The sequence below is a fragment of the Salvelinus alpinus genome, chromosome 7 (genome assembly GCF_045679555.1).
Source record: "Salvelinus alpinus chromosome 7, SLU_Salpinus.1, whole genome shotgun sequence".
NCBI classification, from domain to species: Eukaryota; Metazoa; Chordata; class Actinopteri; order Salmoniformes; family Salmonidae; genus Salvelinus; species Salvelinus alpinus.
Window position 1 is genome coordinate 73,829,396 of NC_092092.1, and position 16,976 is coordinate 73,846,371.

Consider the following 16,976-nt stretch of genomic DNA (forward strand, 5'->3'; position numbering starts at 1 on the left):
TTTTTTCACTTGTTAGATGTAAAATTGAGCAAGTAAGACTGCCTTGGCATAAACAATTTCCTGAGTTATCTTACATTAATTCTGACTATTTTGAGGAAGTGTATACTGGCTACGGCTTCTCGAGATGAACAAACAGGACTATTGTAGCTTTTTCTGTTTTTTCAAGCGAAGGTCTTTTAACGGGAGTATGCGAGCACACTCATTCGGTTAGGTGCCAACCGAAACCAAGCATGCAGAAGACTTTTAGCCAGCTTTAGCTTCAAGATTTTCCTGAATGCGTGACCTGACCAGGAAAAGGTCATGTCTATTACACGACCAACCACAGACTAGATTTTGGCCCACCAAGCCCAGAGGTTTGGGCCCCACCACAGATTATACTTTGGCCCACCAAGCTAGACGTTGACCGATTAATCGGCATGGCCGATTACATTGCAATCCACGAGGAGACTGCGTGGCAGGCTGACCACCTGTTACGCGAGTGCAGCATCAAAAGGACCTTGCTGCAAGGAGCCAAGGTAAGTTGCTAGCTAGCATTAAACTTATCTTATAAAAAAACAATTCATCTTAACAAAATCACTAGTTAACTACACATGGTTGATGATATTAATAGGTTAACTAGCTTGTCCTGCGTTGCATATAATCCATGCAGTGCCTGTTAATTTATCATTGAATCACAGCCTACTTCAACTTCACCAAACGGGGGATGATTTAACAAAAGCGAATTCGCGAAAAAAGCACAATCGTTGTACAAATGTACCTAACCATAAACATCAATGCCTTTCTTAAAATCAAAACAAGTATATATTTTTTTAACCTGCATATTTAGTTAAAAGAAATTCATGTTAGCAGGCAATATTAAATAGGGAAATTGTGTCACTTCTCTTGCGTTCAGTGCAAGCAGAGTCAGGGTATATGCAGCAGTTTGGGCCGCCTGGCTCGTTGCGAACTGTGTGAAGACCATTTCTTCCCAACAAAGATCGTAATTAATTTGCCAGGTTTTTACATAATTATGACATAACATTGAATGTTGTGCAATGTAACAGCAATATTTAGACTTAGGGTTGCCACCCGTTCGAAAAAATATGGAACGTATTTCACCAAAATAATAAACGTTTTGTTTTCGAAATGATAGTTTCCGGATTTGACCATATTAATGACCTAAGGCTCGTATGTGTGTTCATCATATTATAATTAAGCTAATGATTTGATATAGCGGTTGTAGGCAGCAGCAGGCTCGTACGCATTCATTCAAACAGCACTTCACTGCGTTTGCCAGCAGCTCACAGCGCTGTTTATGACTTCAAGCCTATCAACTCCTGAGATTAGGCTGGCAATACTTTAGTGCCTATAAGAACATCCAATAGTCAAAGGTATATAAAATACAAATGGTATAGAGAGAAATAGTCAACGCGCTATAATTCCTATAATAACTACAACCTAAAACTTCTTAACTGGGAATATTGAAGACTCATGTTAACCTTTTCTCAATATAGGGGGTGCTGTTTCAACATTAGCATTTATCGTCTCCAAATTAAACTGCCTCATACTCAATTCTTGCTCGTACAATATGCATATTATAGTTATTATTGGATAGAAAACACTCTCTAGTTTCTATAGCCGTTTGAATTATGTCTCTGAGTGAAACAGAACTCATTCTACAGCACTTTTCCTGATATGGAGTGAGATTTCAGACATTTTTGCCTCTGGTCCCAGGTCAGTTTTAAAGTCCCTGTAAATCCTATGAGGATACAAACACTGCCCATGCCTTCCTCTAGATGTCAGTAAGAGGTGACAATTTGAATGGAGTCGATTGCGCAATCAGGGCCAGTATAAAACAGAAAAGACCGGATGTACCGTTCTTTTCCTGCTGCGCCTCACGCAAGATGGACGTCGGACTCTCTCTCTTTCCAAGCGTTGGTTTAGCCACTTATATCTCGCCGGTCATGTTTTTACTCGTTATAGGTGTTAAAAACATCATAAGGTAGTTAATTTTAACCGTTTTATAGCAATTTATATCCGTTTAGTGCGATTTTGAGGCATTGCTTTGTGATGCACATTGAAGCACCGGGCACGTTTCGGGGTCCCGGTCGAACGTTAGTGGGCATTTCGACGGACAAGAGGACAGCTTTCGACCAAAAGAAGATTAGACCCAAGAAAGGATACATTGCCCAAGATACTGATGGAAGAACAGCTCACAGTAAGAACTATTTATGATGATAAATCGTTGTTCTGTCGAAAAATGTTATACGCATATTCCGCAATTTTTTTTGGTATAGCTTCGCTTGGCGAACCCTGTATTGCACAGTAAGGATATTTTTAGAAATGTAATTCAGCGATTGCATTAAGAACTAATTTGTCTTTCGATTGCTGTCCACCCTATATTTTTTAGTCAAGTTTACGATTAGTTATTCATTACGCCAGATCACTGTCCAAAATGGAGCCCGACATTTTCAGGCTAGTTTTGCTAGTATTGTCATGTTATAACCACATTTTTTTGTGGCTAAATATGCAAATTTTCGAACAAACTCTATATGTATGTTGTAATATGATGTTACAGGGGTGTCATCGGAAGAATTCTGAGAAGGTTAGTGAAAAAATTAATACATTTTGGCGATGATTACGTTATCTCTCTCTTTGGCTTGTATCAATGCTCGGGTAACGTTTGCACATGTGGTATGCTAATATAACGATTTATTGTGTTTTCGCTGTAAAACACTTAGAACATCTGAAATATTGTCTGAATTCACAAGATCTGTGTCTTTCCAATGCTATGCTTTGTCTATTTTTAAGAAATGTTTTATGATGAGTAAATTGGTAATACACGTTGCTCTCTGTATTTATTCTAGTCGAGTTGTGATGGTGGGTGCAATTGTAAACTATGATTTCTACCTGAAATATGCACATTTTTCTAACAAAAACTATCCTATACAATAAATATGTTATCAGACTGTCATCTGATGAGGTTTTTTCTTGGTTAGTGGCTATCAATATCTTTATTTGGCCGAATTGGTGATAGCTACTGGTGGAGAGAAAAAATGGTGGACAAAGAAAATGGTGTCTTTTGCTAACGTGGTTAGCTAATAGATTTACATATTGTGTCTTCCCTGTAAAACATTTTAAAAATCAGAAATGATTGCTGGATTCACAAGAAGTGGATCTTTCATCTGGTATCTTGGACTTGTGATTGAATGATATTTAGATGCTACTATTTACTTGTGACGCTATGCTAGCTATGCTATTCAGCTTTTTTACTGGTGGGGGGTGGGGGGTGCTCCCGGATCCGGGTTTCTGACTCGTTAGAAGTTAAAAGGAACCACCAGCTTTCATATGTTCTCATGTTCTGAGCAAGCTTTTTTACATGGCACGTATTGCACTTTTACAGGTTTCCTTATTTATTTGAGACTAAATTGATTTTATTTATGTATTATATTAAGATAAAATAAAAGTGTTCATTGTTCATTCAGTATTGTTGTAATTGTCATTATTACAAATATAAATATATATCCGATTAATCGGTATTGGCTTTTTTTGGTCCGCCAATAAAATCGGTATCCTGCTCTAGACCTATTAAATGGGCTCTGACTTTTTACAGGTCAACCAACTACGGGACCGCTGTAAGGGCTAGCATGAACTACGGGACCGCTGTAAGGGCTAGCATGAACTACGGGACCGCTGTAAGGGCTAGCATGAACTACGGGACCGCTGTAAGGGCTAGCATGAACTACGGGACCGCTGTAAGGGCTGGCATGAACTACGGGACCGCTGTAAGGGCTAGCATGAACTACGGGACCGCTGTAAGGGCTGGCATGAACTACGGGACCGCTGTAAGGGCTAGCATGAACTACGGGACCGCTGTAAGGGCTAGCATGAACTACGGGACCGCTGTAAGGGCTAGCATGAACTACGGGACCGCTGTAAGGGCTGGCAGGGACAGGGAAAACAAAACCTCCCTCTGTCATTTCTCAAGGAGTACCTGTCCTATATGTAGGCCTCAGGCCTGTGTTAGTTTTTCTACTTGTTGACCTAGACATTCTGAAACACACTGAGGTGTCTCTTCAGGTCTGATGCAAAGTCCATCCCTCCAACTGCCTGACACGTTCACATTGGCACAGAGGCCTTATTACAGACACGGTCTGGGCATTGAGGAAGACTCCGTCAAGCCAACACAGCGTTCGGGAAAGTATTCAGACCCTTTGACCTTCACACATTTTGTTACGTTACAGCCTTATTCTAAAGTGGATTAAATCAAATAAATCTATCTACACACAATACCCCATAATGCGAAAACTTTTTTTTGCTAATTTATTAGAAAAAAGAAAAAGAAAACAGGCAACTTATTTAATATTCAGACCTTTTGCTATGAGCCTCGAAATTGAGATCAGATGCCTCCTGTTTCCATTGATCATCCTTGAGATGTTTCTACAAGTTGATTGGAGTCAACCTGTGGTAAATTCAATTGATTGGACATGATTTGATAAGGCACACACCTGTCTATATAAGGTCCCACAGTTGACAGAACATGTCCGATCAAAAACCAAGCCATGAGGTGGAAGGAATTGTCCGTAGAGCTCCGAGACAGAATTGTGTCAAGGCAAATATCTGGGGAAGGGTACCAACAAATGTCTGCAGCATTGAAGGTCCCCAGGAACACAGTGGCCTCCATTCTTAAATGGAAGAAATTTGGAACCAACAAGACTCCTAGAGCTGGCCGCCCGGCCAAACTGAGCAATCGGGGGAGAAGGGCCTTGGTCAGTGTGGTGACAATGAACCCCATGGTCACTCTGACAGAGCTCCAGAGTTCCTCTGTGGAAATGGGAGGACTTTCCAAAAGGGCAACCATCTCTGTAACACTCCACCAATCAGGCCTTTGTGGCCAAATGGAAGCCACTTCAGTAAAAGGCACATGACAGCCCGCTTGGAGTTTGCCAAAAGCCACCTGAATGACTCTGACCATGAGAAACAAGATTGAACTCTTTGGCCTGAATGCCATGGAGGAAATATCAAGCTGTGGGGATGACAAGCGGCAGGGACTGGGAGACAAGTCAAGATCGAAGGAAAGATGAACGGAGCAAAGTACAGAGATCCTTGATGAAAACCTGCTCCAGCGTGCTCAGGACGGCAGACTGGGGTGAAGATTCACCTTCCAACAGGACACCGATCCTAAGCATACAGCCAAGACAACGCAGCCAAGACAACGCAGGAGTGGCTTCGGGACAAGTCTCTGTGTCATTGAGTGGCCCAGCCAGAGGCCGGACTAAAACCCAATCGAACATCTCTGGAGAGACTTGAAAATAGTTTACATTGCAAATGAATACAAATAGTAGAAATATGCCATAGTTTTATTTTGACGGCTAACCGCAAAGTCCATTATTGTGGCTAATCCTTATTGTGCTAGCTTCACATCGATGGGTCCGACCATCGTTAATCAAATAACCTGTTTGGGATAGGAGGCAGCATTTTCATATTTGATTGAAAAGTGTGCCCAGAGTAAACTGCCTGCTACTCAGGCCCAGTTGCTAATATATGCATATTATTAGTAGATTTGGATAGAAAACACTCTGAAGTTTCTGAAACTGTTTGAATGATGTCTGAGTATAACAGAACTCATATGGCAGGCGAAAACCTGAGAAAAATCCAACCAGGAAGTGTGAAATCTGAGGTTTGTAGTTTTTCAACTCATCGCCTATCGAATATACAGTGTCTATGGGGTCATATTGCACTTCCTAAGGCTTCCACTAGATGTCAACAGTCTTTAGAACCTTGTTTGATGCTTCTACTGTAAAGGAGGGGGGAATGGGAGCTGAATGAGTCAGAGGTCTGCCAGAGTGGCATGAGCTGACCACGCGCGTTCACGTGAGAGCGACCTGCGTTCCATTGCAATTCTAAAGACAAAGGAATTCTCCGGTTGGAACATTATTGAAGATTTGTTAAAAACATCCTAAAGATTGATTCTATACATCGTTTGACATGTTTCTACGGACTGTAACGAACTTTTTGACTTTTCGTCTGGACCTAGTGATCGTGCGTCATGTACCGTAATTTCCGGACTATAAGCCGCTACTTTTTCCCCCGCTATGAACCTTGCGGTTTATACAATGACGCGGCTAATTCATGATTTTATTTCACAAGATTCACGCCGCCAAAAAACTGAGCACCGTCACATAATGTGACGTAAATCGAGCGCGCTCAAACTTCCCATCATTCTGATTACGGTAGTCATTTTGTCACCCTCATCATGGCAAAGACACGAAGAAATGCATATGATGCAGCTTTCAAGTTGAAGGCGATCGATCTGGCTGTTGGAAAAGGAAATAGAGCTGCTGCACGGGAGCTTGGCCTTAATGAGTCGATGATAAGACGTTGGAAACAGCAGCGTGAGACACTGACTCAGTGCAAAAAGACAACAAAAGCTTTCAGAGAAGAAAAGCAGATGGCCCGAACTAGAAAATGAGCTTGAAGACTGGGTCAACACACAGAGAGCAGATGGCCGAGGTGTTTCAACTGTGCAGATCCGACTGAAAGCCAAAACAATCGCCACCGCAATGAAGTTTGACTTTCTTGGTAGGCTACTGTTTACTGCTATTTTTTTTTTTTTTTTTTACAAGCCATGTTTCGTTTAAAAGCCTATTTATTTTTGTTACAAGCCGTGTTTCGTTTAAAGGCCGTGTAAAGTTAATTTGTTTCAATGTACCGGTAGACACTTGCGGCTTATAGACATGTGCGGTTTATTTATGTACAAAATACATATATTTTTTAAATTCAGTGGGTACGGCTTATATTCAGGTGCGCTTAATAGACCAGCAATTACGGTATTTGGATTTGCGAACTCAAGGCGCGAACAACAAGGAGGTATTTGGACATAAATGATGGACTTTATCGAACTAAACAAACATTTATTGTGGAACTGGGATTCCTGGGAGTGCATTCTGATGAAGATCATCAAAGTGAATATTTATAAAGCTATCTCTGACTTCTGTTGACTCCAACATGGCGGATATCTGTTTGGCTTGATTTGTTGTCTGAGTGCCGTACTAAGATTATTGCATGGTTTGCTTTTTCCGTAAAGCTTTTTTGAAATCTGACACAGCGGTTGCATTAAGGAGAAGTATATCTATAATTCTGTGCATAATATTTGTATCAAAGTTTATTATGAGTATTTCTGTAAATTGATGTGGCTCTGTGCAAATTCACGGGATGTTTTGGAAGCAAAGCCAAATGTAAACTGAGGTTTTTGGATATAAATATGAACTTGATCGAACAAAACATACATGTATTGTGTAACATGTTGTCCCGGGAGTGTCATCTGATGAAGAATATCAAAGGTTAGTGATTGATTTCATCAATATTTCCTCTCTTTGGTTGCAAAATCGCTGTATGCTTTCTGTGACTAGTTGCTGACCTAACATAATGATATGTTGTGCTTTCGCCGAAAAACCTTTTTGAAATCGGACACTGTGGTTGGATTAAAGAGAAGTTTATCTTTAAAATGGTGTCTAATACTTGTATGTTTGAGAAATTTGAATTACGAGATTTCTGTTGATTGAATTTGGCGCCCTGCAATTTCATTGGCTGTTGGCGAGGGGTTCCAGACAGGATAGCTGTCTTATAAATGAGGGTTATTTCAATCACACCTAGCTATATAGTTAGCTATGATAACTATATCATACTCAGGTCCCGATTGGTCAACAAGCTTATTTGACATGTCAAATAGTGTTATTTGACACAAAGACCCAAACGGCATTCCATAGTATGAGAAATCCTGGTTGAGAATGAAACAACTTAACAAATGAACAACGAAACAGCACAGCAAGTAAGTGAAAGAAATAGGTTTTGATTACGTTTTACTGGTAATGGGGCGGCAGGTAGCCTCGTGGTTAGAGCGTCGGGCCAGTAACCGAAAGGTTGCTAGATTGAATCCCCGAGCTGACAAGGTAAAAATCTGTCGTTCTACCCCTAAACAAGGCAGAATTTGTTCTTAACTTACTTGCCTAGTTAAATAAAGGTTAAATAAAATAAATATGGGGACATACGTAAATGCCAACAAAATAACTTTTTGGTCAGAGTGGTGTGTGTAACCTTTAACTAGGCAAGTCATTTAAGAACAAATTCTTATTTACAATGACGGCCTACCCCGGCCAAACCCGGACGACGCTGGGCCAATTGTGTGCCACCCTATGGGACTCCCAATCACGGCCGGATGTGATACAGCCTGGTTTCGAACCAGGGACTGTAGTGACGCCTCTTGGAGTCCATGCGTGTGTGTAAACTATTTAACTGTACTAGAATGCTTAAAAGGCCGCTAAAAATGTTTATATCGGTTATCGTTATTGTTTTTTTTTGGCAAGGAAAAGATCAGATATCAGTCAAAAATGTCATATCGGTGCATCACTACTTAAAATGTATGCATTCACTGTGCTGGGAGTTGCTTTAGATCAAGGATGGGCAGCTCCAGTCCTCAGGGGCCTGATTGGTGTCACACTTTCCCCACAGCTAAATGTATGGAGTTCTGTCCTTGAGCTGTTCTTGTCTATTGATGTTCTGTATTATGTCATTCTGTATTATGTTTCATGTTTTGTGTGGAGCCCAGGAAGAGTAGCTGCTGCTTTTGCAACAGCTAATGGGGATCCTAATAAAAATGCCAAACATACCTAACTCTAATAATCATGATCTTCAGTTTAGAATGCAATTAGTTTAATCAGCGGTGTTTGCTAGAGTTGGGGGAGAAGTGACACAACTCCAGAATATGTGAGCAGAATGTAAAGGAGTGCCCAATTTGACTGGAGCAAGTTTCCCCAAGGCTGGAGGGTCGGCCTTCTAGACGCTCAAATTTCGCTCAAGTAGCGCTCCCTTCACGAGCTGGGAGCATTCCCAGCCCAGCATGCATTTGCAGGCTACTTGTATGCTGCTTTAGCCCCTTGCTTTAGCTACTGTCATGGAGTTTGCTAAACACTTCATCAAGAAGCTGATAAAACACAGAGGTGCAAAACCAAGGTGACTTACAAAGAGGAGGACCAAGAGAGGGAGTGTCTACAAATAAAGAATCATTGTGGAATCTGAAAAGACACGTATCCCAAAATCATGGTGGTGTACTACATGCACATGCTAACAGAAAGGAACGAGGTGGGTAGCTAGCTAACTGTCATTGTAGCAAGGTATTTGTAGACCAAAAATCTGATCGTTTTCCTTCTACTATCTATACAATAAGCCATCATTGATTTTGGACCATAAGGCCTGACATATTAGTTCTTCCAAGGAGTTTTCTGATTTGATAGAGTTACTTTACCTAAAAACCTTTAGGCCTACCTAAAGAAACATACAAAAACATTTTGTTCGAGGAACGGTAAAAGATAGGAATAATAATAATAATAATAATAATAATAGGAATTAACAGAAACAGAAATTACCATAAACAGACATTGTAGATGAGAAATAGGAATTCATGGTAAATGTACTAATGGTGATATTGGTAATGGGAAGTTGATAGACACTAACAATCAAATGCAAACAATTCACACAATTAAAGTTATGAAACAATTAATATGAACACATTGACGGGAGAGCACATATTCTGAGCGAGACGTGCATTGTGCATATTAGCCACACTCCCCTTCTTGGACTGTGCCATCCCTCGTCCTCCGCAATGGATTAGTCTCGTCCTCCGCAATGGATTAGTCTCGTCCTCCGCAATGGATTAGTCTCGTCCTCCGCAATGGATTAGTCTCGTCCTCCGCAATGGATTAGTTAAATGAGACAGGTGTCGTGAGCCATAAAAAAATATATATTTGATGCTGCTCAACAAAAAATAACATGATCGTCCAAACAAACGACCAGTCGACTAATTGGGGTCAGTCATAATTTGTATTACAGAGAAGGAGACGCAGCAGCAATTTACTTTGCAGGAGAAAGACACATTCCAATATTGCTTTTCAAGACGTAACGATAAAGAGCCAATTGGAGGCTTTAAAATGGTTTACTTGGACTTTGAGCCCCTAACTAAAGGACAATGGGAAGGGATCCGGTACGTTGTATGTGCAACTCAACCAGGCTACAAACCGCCTTGCTATATGGTCAGAGACAACCTCATTCCCCACTCCCTCCAAATCAAAGCCACGCCGAGAGACCAATTGCAACTAGGTGATGGTTTCGTTGTGTCAACTGACATTTGGACTAGAAGAAGGGGGGCACAGTTTCCTGGGGGGGGGGCTTGTCGCTTGTTTAATTGACGGAAAATATAAAGGGCACATGGTGTTGCTGAGCTACAAGCACATACAAGGACACCACACAGCAGAGGCCATTTAGCAGAAATGTCTAAGTGTCCTGAGAAACTAGAACGTGCAGCGACAGCTGATACAAGTGGTGACTGACAGCGCAAGCAACATGGTAAGTCGCTCTGGATAAGAGCGTCTGCTAAATGACTTAAATGTAAATGTAATGGTCAAGGCCTTCAACACAACTGGTCTTGAGGAGACAAATGACGGACTAAGAGGCGGCGTCCGACACGGAGGAGGCGGCGTCCGACGCGGCGTCCGACGCGGAGGAGGCGGACCGGCGTCCGACACGGAGGAGGCGGACCTATCTAAAGGCCATGAGAAGAAAAGCAGATGAAGACGTTATCACCTTTTGGAAAGACAACATCGCATTCCTGCCCGGTCTGGCAAGAGTGGCACAAAGGGTGTTTAGCATCCCCAGTGGCTTTGCAAGCAGGGAGAGGGTATTCTCCGCTGCTGACCTGCTCTCCAGGAACCACCGCATGAGGCTGAAGCCACAAGAGAGTCTGGCCAAACTTGTTTCTAAAAGTGAATTCAAAGCACTGTTTCATTTTGATTTAATTCTAAGTCACAGCCTATATGCGCAATTTATAGACTATCATGATTTAATACAACAAAATAGTTTAAAAGCTGAGCGCTGAATGTTCCTGCCAGCCAAATAATCAAATTAGACTAATAATATAGCCTAAATAATTAATTTGTTCCTTTTATAGGCTACTCGTCCGGCTATTTAGTGTTATATGCTGTTCAATACGTAGCTTATTTGAAACGATGAGCGCTTCTTACCTTTTCATGTTGATTATAAAAATACTTATCATTCAAATCAAATGGTTTGGTTTCAATACTTCAAAACCAAATGGTAGACACGTAGTCATCAAATAGATCAGGTGTTGGTTAAATTATGATTTTGTTTTTTAAATGAATGGAGATAGTGTAGAGCCGGTTTTTATTTTTGATGTGGATGGGAAAGAACAGAGGCTGTTTCTCCAGTCTGGAACCGTTGTTTGATGAATGGCTTGGCTCTGTACAGTACAGTGAGTTACCCTGAGCTGAGCGCAAAAGGCCAGCCTAGCTATGGAATATCTAAGATCCAGGGCCTTTATGTAGGAGCCTTGTGACTGACACAGATTCCCATCTCAGTGTTCTACCTCACAACTTCGTCCGCAGAACTAACAAGCATTTTCGGTGTACAAACTCCTTAAATGTTTTCTAAATCAATGTTTTCCAAAATGGTGGTTCATATTATGCTGATCCCTTTAAGGGGATTTGCAACCGAAAACTGTCTTTTGACTAGAAACATTAGTTTCAAATCAAATCAAATCAAATTTATTAGTCACATACACATGGTTAGCAGATGTTAATGCGAGTGTAGCGAAATGCTTGTGCTTCTAGTTCCGACAATGCAGTAATAACAACAAGTAATCTAACCTAACAATTCCGCAACTACTACCTTATACACGCAAGTGTAAAGGGATAAAGAATATGTACATAAAGATATATGAATGAGTGATGGTACAGACGGCATAGGCAAGGTGCAGTAGATGGTATAGAGTACGGTATATACCTATGAGATGAGTACTGTAGGGTATGTAAACATAAAGTGGCATAGTTTAAAGTGGCTAGTGGTCCATGTATTACATAAGATGGCAAGATGCAGTAGATGATATAGAGTACAGTATATACATATACATAAGAGATGTGTAATGTAGGGTATGTAAACATTATATTAGGTGGCATTGTTTAAAGTGGCTGGTGGTACATTTTTACATAATTTCCATCAATTCCCATTTTTAAGGTGGCTGGAGCTGAGTCAGTTTGTTGCTTTGTGTGTGTAATAACGGAAAAGACTCGAGACTTCGATGTGGGTCAAGGAGCAAAACAAGTGTTCCATAATAAACATCTCAAAAACATGCATGGAGTGACATCCGTTCCATATCAACACCACCAGCCGGCATAAGGTTCTCTCGAGTGGGGCCGATCAAGCCAAGCAGGCTCTGAGAAGTTAGTGTAAACAGAGCGAGTCAAGGTCTTGATTTGAAAACCATATCCATCAGTTCCTAGCTCTTCTAGAAAGGCTGCCTTGACCGTATGCTATGGGGCTGTATGTAGCTGTAAAGAGGTACTCCAGGAGGGTGCGGTATTGGTGCCTGGATCAGTTAACCCATAGCTGAACCTTTAACACAGAACAGAACAGCAGCATGGAGGAAACAGCATGCAGCAAATTCAGTACATACAGCACAGGCTCCTGGCACAGCTCCGTGCTGGGACTGCAGCTGCCCAAGGTCAGGGCCGGAGAGAGGGGCTTGTGTCCGACTGTGTACACAACAACATGCCGACTAACCTGTCCCAGTTCCAAACTAGTGTGCTGTTTACTAGCATTGCTTAGCAAAGATTTATGAGGAACGTGACGGGAGTGCAGATAAAATGAGGGAATAGATCCTGTGAATTCAACATTAATGATGTGTTTAAACTTCTGACAACAGGTAATAAACAGTTTCAAATTCACAAAAAAATATTAAATAAGACAAACTGGTCACATTCCTAGCACTACAGTATGCAAAGATATGTAATGAAAACAATGTGTCACCTGCAACTGTCAAACAGCATTCAAAACAAAAACAGAGGACTGAGCTAACTGAGTCAATAGTCTGCCTTTAGCTGTATTTCTTTACTGAGATGAGGACCAGTAAGGAAAAGCTACTGGGAGTCCAGACAGACAGACTCGCAGCAGTCTGTGTGGAGGAATGTAGCTATACACCTGGAATGCAGAAAACAATTACTTTTGGGGGATGTAGTTCCAAGAGGGCTCTCACAAACAACAATGGACATCACTCCTGCCCATCAATGAACTACAGTTCCCAGCACTGTGTTGCATCCGGAGAGCTGGAAAGGCCTGGAAAGGCATCTGCTTAATCCTGGAGCTCAGAGTTCAGCTGCAGCCCACAGGAGTGAGCTCTCCACTAGGCTAACATTTCACAACAATACCTCCCTTTCAGCCACATCCTCAAGGCCTTTTAGAAAGGCCACAAAACTTAACACAGGTATCATACATATACTGTGCATTCAGTCTCAACCAATTCCCAACAGACAGACGGTAGAGCAAGAAAGATAGCGGCCTGCTCTCATCTCCCATCTCATTTCCCAAATGAAACACGAGAACTTCAAATCCATTCCAGACGTAATGCTCACTATTTACTTGTGGCTTATGGTTTGGTCAGGAGGTGGTAGCTCAACAGGCATTGTCTACTACACCATGTTAACATGCCAGGCTCCACAGCTTCCATCTATCCAACACCATGACATGGAAAAGTGCTCTCTGCAGGTGCACATGTTACGACAGACAGACTTATAACATGACAGAAAAAAAATGGCACTGCCTCATGAATAAATAAAACCCTTTGTTGAAATGTATGGGAAACTTATTAGTGGATTGATTTTCCAGTATTATCATGATTTGGCTCCCTAGCCCTGAGCCACTGTCAGGTTATAGTCTGGTCTGGCCGTTCCAACATGCGTCACACACAGATGTGACCCTTGCCTGGAAACCCAATTGGATTGAATTATATGTTGGGCAGAAATTAATGTTTGAATCAGGAACATTTCCACAAACTCAATCAGCCAGAATGTTGAATACAATTATATTTTAACTTACTTTACCGGTCATCTGTGTGGTTGGTCCTTTTGCAGGTAGGAATGAGACATTGTATACACAGGAAAGTAAAAGAACAACTGCCCAAAGCGCTGCTAGTGTGTTCAGATTTCTGTCACCGGAAGCATGCATACCTGCCGCGCTCGTGTTTACATGGTTCAGCGCATGATTCAGGTGACAGAAATCAAGGCACTTCCGGCACTTTGATAAAGTGATTTAACTATCCTTCCTGTGGATATATTGTCTGACATTCCTACCATAAAAAGGACCAACAGCTGTAACAACCGGTTTAGAATGTTTAAATGTAAATTTGCTGGCTTGTACATGTCGTGAGAGGAACATTTCCTGATCCAAACACTCATTTTGCCTGATGTTGAATTGCATTGAATTCTAAATTGGGTTTCCAGGCAAACATGATCCTAGAATGTGTTCCTAGAATGGGAGTCCATAGACTGTCACATGACGCCATGCCATGCAAGCCTAATTACATTTCAACAGTTATAATGACAAAGCAGGCATGGTGCCTTGGTAGGAAGTGGACAGAATAGCCAGACAGGTAACAATGTGTCAGTCAGACAACAACTTGATTGTGTCATGGCCACCACAAGTCCACATACAGGTTAGGTTAGGGCTGGGTATGGTGGGGCATGGTATGGCAGGGCAACCACAGGTGTGGCTTTAAAAGTCACACCTTCACTGGACATGGAAGCGGATGTTGATTGGTTGGTGGTGAACAAGCAGAGGGCAAACGTGTCAGGGAACTAATCCACATAAGAAAGATTTTAGAGTTGAACCTGTTGTGTTGTCATCATCATTACAGATGACAGAACAGGAACTCGTGGTTTGTGTGTGACCATGTTGTAGCTCGCGATGTCTGCTCAACTGTCAGGTATCAACCTCAACGGTGGTGCCCTGTAAGCCTACCAACACATGTAAAGTTGGGCACAACTCAGAAAGGGGACTGTTACAAATTGTTACAACGCAGGACAGTTATATAGAGTTGGCACAGCCTCGTGAGGCTGAGACCAGTGTCATCTGATCCCTCTATTCTTTATTTATGACAGCCCGATGATCGACCACTCAACTAGCTAGGACAGTTAGCCAACTAACGTTAGCTGTCTAAAACGTGTGTTGAGGAATTGAAAGACCGTCGGATTTAAATGTGATATAATGTATAAATGGTGACGTAATTGCACCATTACTTTAAAATTGTAGGTCGTTTTAATATTGGCAAGATTGACAGCCCGTGCTTGTTCTGACAGTGTGAATACGTGCTCTCCCACCAGTGTGTAGTGTCCGAAGTTGAGAATGTGTATCTGTGCTGCGAGACGATTGCTAACTTAATAGCTAGCACTGACGATGGCATGATCGCTTCCACCCGAACTAGGCCGTGGTCACAGCCTACGCCGCATAAATAAAACATTACATCGGTTATCGTGTAATTATGTTGGTGTCTTGCACTATTCTCCTTATGTCTGACAACCCATGAGCAATTGAGTTATCTGGAGACATGTTTGAAGCAAATTCGTAGTTGTTTATAATGTTATTTCGTCAGCCTAGGAGGGGGTGGCTGCCCACAGCTAACTAGCTGGCTAGGCAGTGAGATGAACGTTCGCGCTAGCTAGTTAGCTAACTAGCATATCTAGCTAACGTTACCTCTGAGACCTCGTCTTCGTCGCTGTTGGATCCGGGACCAGAGGAAAGGACTGCAGCCGCAGCCAGTTTGAAATCCAGTCTATCTGTAGGAGGCCCACCGGGCTCGCCAAACAATCGTACTTTCTTTCCGCCCACACCAATCCCTATGCCCCGGAGTCCGACTCCTGGTGTTGCTCCTACCCCCATCCCTACCGCTGGGGTGCGAGGAGTCACCGAGTCGATCTCGTCCTCGAAGGCGTCCGTCAGCATTCTCGTCCCGGCTACTGCATCCTGCATACTTATCTTGACAATACGTATATTAGCGTTGTTATTGTTGACCTTAACTTCCTTCAGGGGTATCTCTTGTGGAATATTCGGGTGTTTTTACTTCAGGGAATCCTGAAACTCTCCCGAAGCGAGGGTTGAGGAGGATCTCTTTCCCCCAGCCATTAGCTAACTTTCTAGCTAACAACCTAACCCATTGCTCAATGTTTCTCAGAAATCCCGCCTCTAAAGAAAATACTGAATTCGCCATTGGTTGACGTCAAAACTTTGCTGACAATGATTGGTTTACCTTGGTGCTTCTCAAGCAGAAGCACGCGACGTCAGTTAGGTTTACCAATATCACGAGTCTCTCAAAACGAACGTCACAACGTGCAGTGGCTTCACTGGTACTGGTATTAAAAGTAAATTGGTTTAAACTGGAATATTTCAGGCATTTACTGTCATGTCAACATGATATTTGGAACGTCATAAACAGGGTCATCAGAAGGAAAGTAACTGAACTGAATGACTACCGAACAGTAGCACTCACTTCCATCATCATTAAGTGCTTTGAGATGCTAGTCAAAGACCACATCCCTTCCTCCCCAATTCGACTACCACCCTGACAGTGACGCAATCGCCATTGCACTGCTCTCACCCACCTGGACAAGAATGGATGCTGTTCATTGACCACAGCTCGGCCTTCAATACCACAGTGCCCTCTAAACTCACCACAAAACTCACGACCCTGGGACTGAACTCCCTATGCAACTGGGTCCTCCCTATGCAACTTTACCCTGCCCCCCCCCTCCGTGGACATTTACCCTGCCCCCCCCTGCATGGACATTTACCCTGCCCCCCCCCCCCTCCATGGACATTTACCCTGCCCCCCCTGCATGGACATTTACCCTGCCCCCCCTGCATGGACATTTACCCTGCCCCCCCCCTCCATGGACATTTACCCTGGATGGAGTACTTCAAAGTAGAGGTCTTCACAGGTCCACCCAAACCGAATACCTGATACCGGACCTGGGACCCTTTCGGATTCAGGTCCAAAATGTAAACTTGTAACCCGGGTCCAGGTCTGGTCCTGTTTGATTGTCACAGGTCTTGGATCTATGTAACTACTACAGTTTATATATCTGGATGGACCCAGGACC

At 42.4% G+C, this 16,976-nt stretch overlaps 1 protein-coding gene across 18 annotated transcripts in view; it reads right to left on the reverse strand.

The window, feature by feature from the left end:
- LOC139581639 (ankyrin repeat and KH domain-containing protein 1-like) overlaps positions 1-16,018 on the reverse strand; it is a 63,015-nt gene extending 46,997 nt beyond the window's left edge. For all 18 annotated transcript variants that reach the window (XM_071411618.1, XM_071411614.1, XM_071411620.1 and 15 more), the window contains exon 1: positions 15,574-16,018. In XM_071411618.1, coding sequence (XP_071267719.1) covers positions 15,574-15,849 — 276 coding nt within the window. In that variant the 5' untranslated portion in view covers positions 15,850-16,018. The remainder of the gene's footprint in view (positions 1-15,573) is intronic.
- Between the last annotated feature and the right edge of the window lie 958 nt (positions 16,019-16,976).